The sequence below is a fragment of the Haliotis cracherodii genome, unplaced genomic scaffold, assembly GCF_022045235.1.
Source record: "Haliotis cracherodii isolate W230 unplaced genomic scaffold, xgHalCrac1.p SCAF_15, whole genome shotgun sequence".
In the NCBI taxonomy this organism is placed as follows: domain Eukaryota; kingdom Metazoa; phylum Mollusca; class Gastropoda; order Lepetellida; family Haliotidae; genus Haliotis; species Haliotis cracherodii.
Genome location: NW_027266270.1, coordinates 19963632 through 19976869, shown reverse-complemented (window position 1 = coordinate 19976869; position 13238 = coordinate 19963632). Strand labels below are relative to the sequence as shown.

At 37.9% G+C, this 13238-nt stretch overlaps 1 protein-coding gene across 1 annotated transcript in view; it reads left to right on the top strand.

The window, feature by feature from the left end:
• Positions 1-400: 400 nt before the first annotated feature.
• The window catches only part of LOC139462362 (transmembrane protein 117-like), a 40692-nt gene continuing 27854 nt past the window's right edge, over positions 401-13238 (top strand). The window contains exon 1 of the mRNA XM_071244039.1: positions 401-641. Coding sequence (XP_071100140.1) covers positions 537-641 — 105 coding nt within the window. The 5' untranslated portion in view covers positions 401-536. The remainder of the gene's footprint in view (positions 642-13238) is intronic.

Genomic DNA, 13238 nt, shown 5'->3' with positions numbered 1-13238 from the left:
GAGCAGTTTTTTAAAGAAAAAACTTTGCAGTTTAATTGATTAATGATTATTCTGAAAAAAAAAACGCCAGTCTTCCTGTTGCTTGATTTTCTTAAATTGTCTTTCAATAAGTACTGCATCAATATTATTTGAACAAACACTCTATTTTTCGGGATATTATAGCTCCCCGTCATCAACATAATTTCAAAATATAGTAAATACCAATTAGACTGCAATTAGTAGTTTCAATACCAACTACATTTTCCCTACTTCGATGTCCTAAATATAGAAACAGAAACCAAAGCCCACAAAACGTTTAACATGTTCTTGTTAAAACGCACTCCTGCTAAATCCGGATTCGTTTCCGAAATCAGTACACTTTTCTTACCAACCAAATTGAGCCTATTTGTTTACAGTTTTCGCTAGTGTCAACGGATTTCTGAACCAAGTCATCTTATCGTGTAGGCGGACGGGAGCTAAGCTAGTTATGGCGTTCAGGTACAACACTGCGTGAAATACTGTTTGCTGGAGGTGTTTGTGGGAAAATACTCGGGCCAATGACTGGAGAGGGCGAGGTGCCGCAGTCGGGCCAAGAGGCGAAAGGGGTGAAGACATCGCCGGTTGTGAAATCGGACATCAACAGCGAGACTACTCCGAGTCGGGTATGTCCTGTGTGATCGATCTAACATCACCACTGTGACGTCCGCCATGTCATGGACTTACTATGTAGATAGATATCTTAACATGTGCGTTGCCTGTTTAATGTTAACATGTGGGCGTTAACAGGTAGGTGCACACATAAATGAGGAAGAAATCCTGTTGTGTACATCTATATATATATAGGCCTATATCGCCGTCGCTTTGGGTGTTTGCGTTCTGAACGCTGAGAAGGCATCAACAAGTTTTGGCTCTTGTTTACTGTGTCTTATTTCAATTATCCCAATTTAACATCCGTCCCATTGGTTTATAAATGTAAACGTAACTGTTAATAATTCAATTTTAGGAAAATTATGGAAACTCTTCAAATTATATATATATTTATATCAAAATGTTTTGACAGTTGACTGTTTAATATAAGCATGTAACAATTGTCATCATCAACCATTCTTTTACTCAACCCCTAAGTTAAATATATATATATGATTACATTTTTGGCATGCTTTAAAACAACAGGTGGACATACATGCATCTGCTACATGAGCAAAGGACTTAAAAATTACACTCATTTAACTTCTTTCAGTGGCATTACACTCATTTATTTGCCCGAAACTTTCCCATAAATATCGGACATATGATCATGTACTTGTACACAGTTGCATGTGTGGCCAAGTCGTCTAAGGCGCTGCAATTTTGCTGTACAGAGCTGTGTCCTTTGGGTACACCAGAAACCTAGCTGTGATCGTGGGTTTGGGTCCCAATCGCCCTGATAGTTTCTAGGTTTGTCAGCACCATACCCATGCTCATGGGTTTCACCAAAAAGGTAATCGTCTGAGACCTGCATCACTTCAGGCTTTCCTCCCACATTAAGCTGTCATGCTGTGATATAACTGGAATACTGTTAAAAGTGGTGTTAAACCCAACTCACTCAATCATGTGTAGACACTTGACAGTTAGAAAATTTATGTCAGCATAATAATCACTGAGTAATATTGGTGAATATTTTCTGAATATATGCTATACATTCATTCCTCTACAAAATAGACCCAGTCTTAAGAAGAGGAATGTTAGGTAATGAGACATGTTGATATTCAGATTGATTTCAATCACGCCAGTCCATCAATATACAACCATATCTCCCTCTCTCCCCTATTGACATTTCATTCTTAGTTGTCCTTTTTATCATAGTGCTTATTACCGTATTCAACGTAATAAGCACCCCTGCTCTAATAAGCACCCACGGCGATATTTGCTAATATATTGGCAATTGAACAAACCCAATTAGCACCCCTTCCGATTGATCAATGTACACAAGACTTATTTATTTGTGTATTTTACGCACTCATGTGTTATATGCACCCTTAATTATGGGCAATTAAATTCTGGAAACATATGTCTGTCGTTTATAAACATTTCAGGCTGTCAGCATAAACCACAAAATTTATCTTTCAACTCTGTTTTTTTCACCAAAATAATATTCTAATAAGAGCCTCCTATTTCTAATTTTGAGAGCGCCCTGGGCGCTTATTATGTCAAATACGGTAAGTAAATTTATATCAATAACTGCACTGATATTATTGTAAGTATTCAGGAAAGTTTTATCTACAAATGTTCAGAGTGATCTGTAACCTGGAAGTTATATGTAGCAGTGTTGTTGACACCTGCCCTTGGCTATCCCCTCAACCAGGAACTGACTAATCTCCATTCCAGTCATTGTCTGTACTTGATCCATGTTCACACAACCGTAGTAAACACGGTTATGAGTTATACATAACTTCAGTGAATATTTTCCTTGTACTAATAACTGATGTAAGCAATGCCATTTTAAGAGGGTAGGGAATTCCAGGTAATTCAGACCACTTTTTCACAGATCACAGGTAATTTTCCCACCCATTTTACAATCATGAATAATTATCCTGTAAAATAGTTCATATTTCATTGAGATAAGGAATAATCCATTCTTACATTCTGATAGTGACTTAAATAGAGATTCTCACCCTCGTGTCTTTTGATATCAATGTAGATATCGCTTGATCTCACCCAAACCATATCTCCTGTGGGAGCCAGTTTTGGATGATAAACCATATTGTTATGAAGTCGATTCTTGGTATTTTCAGACAAATATCCTCCAAATCTACTACATAGTATTCCTGGTTTCAACATGAAAAATGATAAAGAATAATAACTATACTCACAAGAGAGAAAAAAGACATTTCACAGAAAACGTGTAATTTATTTGCATATTCACAAGAAATGGACTGTTGAGAAATAACATATCACAGATAATTCGTTACTTGAAATATCGAATCACAACAAATTAAACAGAGCTAATGAAGTATTACGAAATAGGTATTCCCTACCAGTAATTAAGAACTATATTTATTTGTTCATAGAAACTATGTAGTGTGTCACAACCATGTATATATATATATATATATATATATATATAGTATCTCTAATCTGAGACCGCCTCAGTGGTCTACTGGTAGAGAGTCTGCCCAGAGTGCGGAAGGTCTGGGGTTCGATCCCTGGCCGCATCATACCAAAAGACGTTAACAGATGGTACTTGTTACCCTGTCTGGTGCTCGGCATTAAGGGGCTAAAACAAGAACTCGTCGGCTCGGAGTCAGTATACTGTGTCTGAGTGGGGTATTCATGTTAAACTGCGGCATGATATCTCAGTGTGCTAGCACTATAAATCGGCATCAGTCTGGACTAGTACAAGCAGCCGCACACATACATGTGCATGCATGTTGCTATAAGCGCAATAATCTTGGACGCGACGTTAAACCCAATTTAACCTCACCTCGACTCTAATCTGAGGATCAATAGCTTGACAGAGAGCAGTTTGACATTCTGGTCCTTATGCTGCTGAGATGCACGCTTATAGTTATTTTGTTTTCTAACAGAACACCTAATGGTAGGATCAGGGTTTTCCATGGTGTAGAAACTTGCTTCCTGTATGCACAAATGTATAGAATGGATGCAGAAAAAAATATATAATGCATCATGATAGATCCTCTGGAATACCAGGTAATATCATTGAACAAATCTTTTTACAAGAAATGTAAAGGTCCTATAATCATTTTAATTACAGTAATTGTCAAATCTATGGTAAAGTACGGGAGCTACAGATAAGAGCATCTTTGCACAAAATACCCCCACAAAATATTCAAAACCCAATTACTTTCAATTAACTTGAGTACAGAAACGCATGCATTAAACATATTAAATGAAAACTCAAATGTATAAAAACAGCTCAACCCAAAGAAGCTTTTTCAGCATGCGTTCAAAGGGGCTAATTTCCAAAACATAATTACGAGGTAATTTACTTTCCGAGTCCAGCCTATATATTTAGAACAGATATACATCTAAAACATTATTTCATTTTTATAACCCCGTTCTTCCGTCCGAGCTTTTGTACGGCCCATAACTTTTTAACCATGCACCCTAGCTTCACCAAACTTGCTACACACATTTACCACAATGAGTACTTGTGCCTTTTGCTAGTTTGAAGATTCCGAACTTTTAAATTTTTGCCGTTTCCATGGAAACATTAAGAAACTTAAACTTTTAGGGTTGGTGTTTTGTACGGCCTATATCTCTTTAACCATGCACCCTAGCTTCACCAAACTTGCTACACACATTTACCACAATGAGTACTTGTGCCTTTTCCAAGTTTGAAGATTCTGAATTTTTTACTTTTTGCCGTTTCCATGGACACATTAAGAAACATCAAGAATGTATGTTGTGCAAAGCATTGATTATCCCACACTAGATTGAAATATATTTGCAAAAACATGTGTTCATTTCAAACACAATGCATCCTCATGGGGTTACAAAGGAAAGGGCAGTTCCTCTGACTTAAAGCAACAGGTATATTTCATTAATTATCAAACGATTTACTATTTGTTGTTGACCAGCAGGGATAACGGGGGTATGTGAGCTTTGCTCACTTCTTTCTTGTTTAAAAATCTTAAAAGTTCACTGATTTGGGGAAAAAAAACCACTATGAATAGATGATTAAAGAATATTGGTTACCCAATAAAAAATGTAATAACCCAATTTAGATGGAAACCCTAAAGTAAAAACTCAATTGCTCAAAAAGTTATCTGAGCTCTGAGTACACAACACCATCTCATTACTTAAATATACAGGACCCTCGTATTTCCTGTAAGGACCCTTGAAATTAATTATTGAGGGTCCCCTGAACCCTTAGTTGGTCAAGGTATGACGCTGAATGGTGTGACAGGTCCGGTGACTGGGAAACAAGTTGGGTTGCACCCCCTGCAACCCCATCACTAGATCCACCAGCGTGTCTGAGATCATGTTGATATAAGTTTATGATATATGTCTGGTATGCATGGTATGTAGGCCTTGTCATAGCAACAATTCAGCAAAACATTGTCCTTTCATGAAGCACTACCTAACAACATGAACAATAAGCATGACTTTTCAATCAACAGGGGGTAATTGTAAAGTCATATACCTTGTGACTTTCCAGCAGGTCACAAACAAACAGCTAAAAATATCTTTTGGGGATGGTGTCAAAAGTAATGTGTCAAGAAAATGTAATTTGTCTTCTTTAGATGTAAAAGACCACGTCATTAAAAGTAGGTTTATTTCTGCCATATTTTTAATCGTAGGATATGGGTTCTTTTGAATTTTGGCTAAATTTGTCAATAATCACCAACACCTGAAGGGATGATGTCTATCCTGGTGGGGTCCATGCAGATGGCAAAGGTACTGTAAGTCCCCATGGTCCCTAGTAGTGTGATCTACCTTCAGTTGCTAGCAATCTACAGTCCGTTTTTATATTGTGTTATTTACTGATAATTTATTGTTTTAAATATTCTTATTAGTTTTAGAATCAAATCAGTGATATTCTAGTTATTTTACTGTCCATGGATGACCGGTTTTATTAAGTCTAAAAGATATGTATTATTAATTTATAGCTCCTAGTCACAATGTAACGTTAATGTTAACTTGCTCCCTCACTCCATGGATATGATTTATAATCTATGGTGCTAATGTCATTAATATGGCCTGATGCACTTCTGAATGAACAGAGCTGGAGTGTATCAAGTTTACATGGGTTATGGATATATATTTATTTAGTTGTTATAATGTGTTGTTTACTGATAATTGTTTTAAATATTCTCACTAGTTTTAGAATCAAATCAGTCATATTCTAGTTATTTTACTGTCCATGGATGACCGTTTTATTAAGTCTGAAAGATATGTGTTAGTAATTTATAGCTCCAAGTGACAATGTGACGTTAAATGTTAACTTGCTCCCTCACTCCATGGATATGATTTATAATCTGTGGTGCTAATGTCATTAATATGGACTGATGCACTTCTGAATGTACAGAGCTGGAGTGTATCAAGTATACATGGGTTATGGATATATATTTATTTAGTTGTTCATTCTCTTTGTGGTTGCCATGGTAATTGACCTCGTTTTTAGGGTATGACAAGATATGGAGCTTCACATCCTTGGCAGAACCAGGATTAATGGCATACCTGTGCTCAACAGACGTGTGACAGTGAATGTTTGCTGCAGACCTGTCAGTGGTGTGTTGTGGTGGTGTCTCCTGTGTAAGCCGGTGAAAACTATTTCTCATGTTCACATTAATGCAGGCTAAGAGGATATACTTTTTTGGCTCTCGGGTTACCATGGTAACAGCAAATGAGGCAGGACTGTTAGGATGGTTCATTTGTTCATAAGCATCTGAAATCTTTTATGTATGAATCTGTTCCTGACCAAATATTTCAACATATTTAACACATTGTAACACGAAGTAAAATTATAATAACAGGCCGCAAAGGTTAAGTTTTTACCAAGTGGCAATATGACTACAATTATTGTTTTTCAGGTAGCCAGTAGTAAAATCAAGAAGTCAAGCCAATGTTGTAGGTAGCCAAAAGCAGGTCTAGTGGTAGAGCGTCTGTCTGGAGAGCGGAAGGTCTGGGGTTCGATCCCGGGCCGCATTATACCAAAAGACGTTAAAGGATGGTACTTGTTGTTACCCTGTCTGGCACTCGGCATTAAGGGGCTAAAACAAGACTGGTCGGCTCGGAATCAGTATACTGTGTCTGAGTGGGATATTCATACCATTTGAAACTGCAGCATGGTATCTCAGTGTGCTAGCACTATAAATCGGCATCAGTCCAGACTAGTACAAGCAGCCACATACACACACATCACGTCGCTATAGAAGTGCAATAATCTTGGATGCGACATTATACCCCATTTCAAATCACTTCACCTAGATTTTTACTTGTGTCTGTGCCTATCCCTGTAAGTGTCTGTGATGATTTGTGGATATGTTTGTAAGTATTGCAGGTACTTGGTGATATTAAACATGGCACAATGTGGTGGTACTTGTTGTTACCCTGTCTGGCACTCGGCATTAAGGGCCTAAAACGAGGACTGGTCGTCTCGGAGTCAGTATACTGTGTCTGAGTGGGATATTCATTTGAAACTGCAGCATGGTATCTCAGTGTGCTAGCACTATAAATCGGCATCAGTCCGGACTAGTACAAGCAGCCACATACACACACATCACGTCGCTATAGAAGTGCAATAATCTTGGATGCGACATTATACCCCATTTCAAATCACTTCACCTAGATTTTCACTTGTGGCTGTGTCTATCCCTGAAAGTGTCGGTGATGATTTGTGGATATGTTTGTAAGTATTGCAGGTACTTGGTGATATTAAACATGGCACAATGTGGTGTCTCCTTTGGCATGTGACATTGTTTGAAATGTACCTCTGTTCACAAAGCAATGAATTGGTGCCTGGTAGGACGTGGTGGAATTGTGAATGCTGAACATTCTCTTTCCTAACAGGCAGCTTTTGTTGTATACTCCCCGGGGAGTTGGGAATGCACGTTGAGGGCTCAGATCCTTCAAAGAACTATTGACTAGGGTTCCATTGAAGATCTGGGTTAGAAGTGGTCTTGCTTGTCGTTAGAGGCGACTAACAGGATCAGATGGTGAGGCTCGCTGACTTGGTTGATGCATGTCTTTGTATCCCAGCTGCTTCGATCGATGTTCATGGTGTCAATAACTGGATTGTCTGGCCCAGACTTGATTATTTATGGACCTCTCGTCATAAAGCTGGAATATTGCTCAATGTGGTGTTTAGCGTAACAATTGTATACACCATGAATTTGAGCAGTGATTGAAATTACGGGGTCTTGGGGTCATTGAGGCCTTCTCCTATCATGTCTGTCATACTTAAAACTAGAGAACCCCTAAATGTTCAACTTTTAACAGTAGGGTTATGACAAGGACCTCTAGACTTTCATCATGTTTATGCTTAATTTCAGTCAATGATGAAAAATGGACATATTGCTGTTAAACCTTCTAGCGCATAACTTGCTTGGGTTGTATACTCCCCAGGGCAATGAGAATGATTCGTGAGTGCACACTGATCTAGTGACCGGGGTAATAATACCGTTTTGAGCATGCCCATGAGTGGTGTGGAAATATACAATATAAATAGCCTATTATTGTTGTTGTTGTTGTTGTTGTTGTTGTCGTCGTTGTCGTCGTCATCGCCGTCGTCGTCGTCGTCGTCATCATCATCATTATTATGTGACAAATGTAAATATTTTTTTGTTTTATCATTGTAATGATGATGTTACTAAATTGCTGTCACCATGATGATCACATCAATTTGTCTTTTATCATGTTTATCATGATGATTATGAAAGTTGAATTCAAACTGATCTGCTTATATATTTAACATGTTAAACAGTGTAAGAAATTGGCACAAGTCCTAGGCTATAGTTGAGGTATCATAAGGTGCAGTAGAAATTTATCATATGTTATCATTATATATTATTATCAACTAAACCTGTTAGTGTCTGCCACTGTTGATTTGACCTTCCTTATTGAATTGTGAAGTGCCAGGTGTGAGGGAACCAGTTGGAGTGAGTGAGTGATTCTGGTTTGATGCCGCTTTGAACAGTCTTCCTGTTCTTTTACGGCATGTCTGCTTATTTGGGAGAAAAGCCCCAAGTAATGCAGATCTACGTTTACCACTCATGCGCTGACATACCTCGGGATGAAAAACCAATGAGAACCATCGTTAGTGAGTGAGTAAGTATGGTTTTATGCCGCTTTTAGCCATGTTTTTGGAATATCACTGTGGGGGATACCAGAAGAGGGGTTCACAATGTATACATATAGGGAATCGAACCTGGGCCTTAAATCATTGTGATAAGCGAACACTTTAACCACTAGGCTACCCATCTTGAATGAACACATGAGGATGAGGATAATGAATATATTTTGTTTCACTTTTCATGCTTATTTATACCAAACAAATTTCCTTTGCATTCAAGTTTTTTGTCTTTTTCTTGGCGGAATTTTAAATGTTCATTACAAAAGGCATGCCAAGTTTCTGACTGGAATCTGACTGGGATCTAAGTCATGCCCCATTTACTTAATTTCAGTTAATAACAGCCAGATGCTAATTCCTAATTATATTAATCATCAGATATAGTGTCACAGTGTTGCCATGGTTACTAGGGCTCCGACGAGTCAAAATTTACTACCAAGGCACCCGACACCCTATTACCTGGACCCTACCCGGATACCCGCTATAGGTCTCAAGATTTGGGTACAAAATGTCCGCATTGGAATTGTTTTACCGCAGCCCTGGCAAAAACCTTAGATACACGTATAAGACAATCTGATAATGTATACTCTGCAGTTGATAGACGCATTATCCTTACTTGAACATATAAAAGTCAGAATGAATGCTTGCATAGTGAGAAAGAAATGTGAACATTAGCTATACTTGCGGTGTAACCATTGAGTTTTATTGTTAATGTCATTACAGTATATGACGTGACTAACCACGGGTCCGGGTAGTCATGTGAGTATCCGGGTCCTACTGAGGACCCACCCGACCCGAGTACCCGAGTACCCGAGTTACCTGTCCCAGCCCTAATGGTGTCACGCTGTTGCCATGGTTACCATACTGAATATGATTGACAACTATCATCCTTCATCGTGTTTATTGCTTGGGACTGGTTGTGTATTCTAATGACAGTAATCAGACTTCAAGTTGAGCCTTTGGAAGTTTAATGATGATTAAAAGTCTTGGTCCAGTGAGCTGTAAGTCAGAGAACTGTTAGATTGGGAATTACACTCAGCCCAGCTAGTGCAGGGCACATCTCAACCACAATGTGCTGACCTGGCACATTGTTGGTGTGTGGTTCATTGCAAGTAGAAACAATGCAGTTAAAATTCTCGGCTTTGTTGCTGTTGTTTTTCAACCTTGAGCATGCTGTTTCCAATGCACATGTTGCAGATTAGTCAGGATCCATAGCCATATATCTTTATTGGCCTTATTTGGTTGAAAGCAAGTCTCAACATGGTGAATAGTCCGGGAGATATATCTCAGTGGGGTGTAGGAACGACATATCTGTTCAATATCAGTGGGCCATTCCAAATTATAGTATGCATAAGATTATATGTACCAAATGGTATTCTTAACAATTAAGTTACTCTCATTTATCAACCAGACCTTTCCAAAATATGGGAGTGAGTGAGTGAGTATGGTTTTACGCCGCTTTTAGCAATACATGTATTCAAGCAATGTCACGGCGGGAGACACCAGAAATGGGCTTCACACATTGTACCCATGTTGGGAATTGAACCTGGGTCTTCGGCATTACAAGCGAATGTTTTAACCACTAGGCTACCCAACCGCCCATCAAAATATGGAGTATTGGATTAGCTGTGTTTATTGAGGTCAGTGTGTTCACTTCTTTGGGTAACTTGTCATAGCAGCCATGTTTGATCATGTACCAAACTTGAACAAACTTGTTGTGCAGAGTTGCATCCCTTATGTGTGCCAGGATCCTATGATAATGGCTTTGCATCCAAGATTCACCCCTGGTTATGATTCTTGGTTTGTCATCATTCAACCTACCCCTGATCCAAACAAATTCAAAATGTCATTTTGGCCCATTACCATGATTGGTATTGATGAAGACTTTTGCTTAAATATCATGCCTGTAACGTTTGAATGCCAGACAATTTGCTTGATTAAATTTTTTATTCCACTTTTTATTCTATATGTCAAATATATTTGAGAGTGTACGATTTTGTGTTTTCGCAGTCATAATACAAATTTGTTGTCATTCTTGGCACTAGACATGCCTGAAGATTTAATGAGTTTTGGCACAGAGTACTTTGTTTGTTTGTTTGTTTGTTTGTTTAATGCGGCACTCAGCAAAATTCCCGCTATATGACAGCTGTCTGTAAATACTCAAGTCTGGACCAGACAATCCAGTGATTGATATCATGAGCATCAATCTTTGCAATTGGGATGCAATGACATGCATCAATCGAGTCAGAGTGCAGATTGGTAGCATAGTGGTTAAACTATAGGCTCATGAAACCCAAAACCTGGGTTCTATTCCCAACATGAATAAGCCTATTCTTGGTCATGCTGTGTATCATCCCAGGCTTATATGTGTCCCTCCTTGTATGGACTTACATATAGCCCCTGAAATAAAGTTATGTAAAATAAAATAAGTCTGTAAAGGAACCTTCAAGCAGGGGTTCACAGTGGCAGCGATAGAGACTAATAGTTTTAGTCCACTAGTCCTTGTAATGATAACATATAGAAAAACCCTTAAAGAGGCAAAATTACTACAAGTCCTTATGACATTGACACCTTAATTTTTGGGCACTTTGGTAAGTACTAGTGCCAATTTCTAACGCTGCATTGGCTCATTCTCTAGGACGTTCACTGATTTTCATCAATTTCAAGTGTTCTGAAGATATTTTTCAAATTTGTAATTATTTAGAAGAATGTCCTATCAAAAGTTAATAAGATCTTAAAAATGTCCTATTATCATTTTCTATTTGTTCGTTTACAAAAATGCTGGTCTAAAATTCAATGCAGGTGGTAGAATAGTCAACTTCCAGCGTTACTGCTTAGTATCGGGGATAGACTTAGGCCGCGATTCCGCAATATTCTCGAAGTGGTGGTCGTCAAGGTCGTAGATATCGCATCAACATTCAATCAGCGCGATTGAAAGTTGCGTAGATCTTTCAATAGTTTTATCTGCATTAACACTCTCATTTTCACCTTCAAAAATAAAACATGTGCTTGAATAAATTTATCTACGGTACCTAAAAATGGCACCGTGGAAGAGTTTTCATGAACGTACCCTCGTGCAAGAATGGCCACCGTGCGTGAATTACAAATGTTGAACTATTTCTAGTGGCCAAACAGCAAGTTGGATTTAGATTTTTTAGAATATGCTACGATACGTTTGCTTCCAACAGTCAGAGACCCGGCCTCTGATATATAGTACACACTTCAGACGGAAATAAGACAGCGAAATTGACGAAAGCACTGAAATGTAAATAATAATATATCCTCGGATATCCTATTTTCGGACATTAATTATTCCCCTGCGAATACATGTTTTTAGAAATATTAGTATTAGTGTTAACAAAAAATTACATTCGACTTATATTTCTGTTCATTGTCTACTTTAGGAGAAATTACACTATTATTTCTGTATTTCTGTTTATTGTCGACATGATGGGGATTTTTTTGCAAGGACAATTATAGACCGTTTAGGAGGCATGTTTACCACCATCAGCTGTTCATTTCATTGGCATGCAGGAGACAACAATCTGCTGTTATCAAATTTCGACAATGTGTTTTTTAGATCCTAATTCAATATATTTAGAGTGATGACATGAAATAGCCACTGTTGTAAATGATATTACAGTTTGTTGGCAAAAATACTATATAATCTGGTAATATTACTTGCAACATTATTTGAGTCACAAATATCAAAAATCAAATACAGTTTCCCCACTGTGTGAAGATGAAATATGTCTGAAAATTAGCAAAATCTCATCAAACGCCAAAAAATCTCATTGCTTTTGTCGATTACCTGTATTTTTTCTCCCAATAGCGATTGTCATATATCTCCCAGTTTTTGATGCGATTGGTAGGCCATTGCATTTATCTATGTGGAACAACTCACTACAACACTCCCCTCTCAAAAATAACGTCAAACATACAACGTCATCAAGTTGCGAGCGCATGTTCGAATCTCCAGAAATGACGTCTTGATAGAACAATGTTTTATCGTGAAATAAACCAGGCTTCGTTCTTCATTGTTCTCTGCGGTTTATTGCGTAACTATCTTATATTAAGGATAAATAACAGACTTGTACATTTGTTCAAGGTCACACCATCATGGAAGTATGATTGCAAAACGATACCAAAAGTTTTGGGTTTATTATCAGAATAAAGATTTTTGTGTACATGTATTATCAGAATAAAGATTTTTTATAGGTATTAGTAATCTTTCCTTTTGAACAGTGGTGATAAAAGCTGAGTTGTCCCAAAGTGTTTTCGTGAAAAGTCATGTTTTAGGTCCAATTTAAGTTTATTTTTGTCGGGGTTCGGTCTTGTAAACCGATTGGGAAAAAAAAGCCTCAAGCCTAGAAGGATTGAATATAGGCTTCTAGAGTTGACAATGGGATGAGAAGGGCATGAGGGTGATTGTTTTATAAACAATACAATCTGGGGTCGGAGAGAC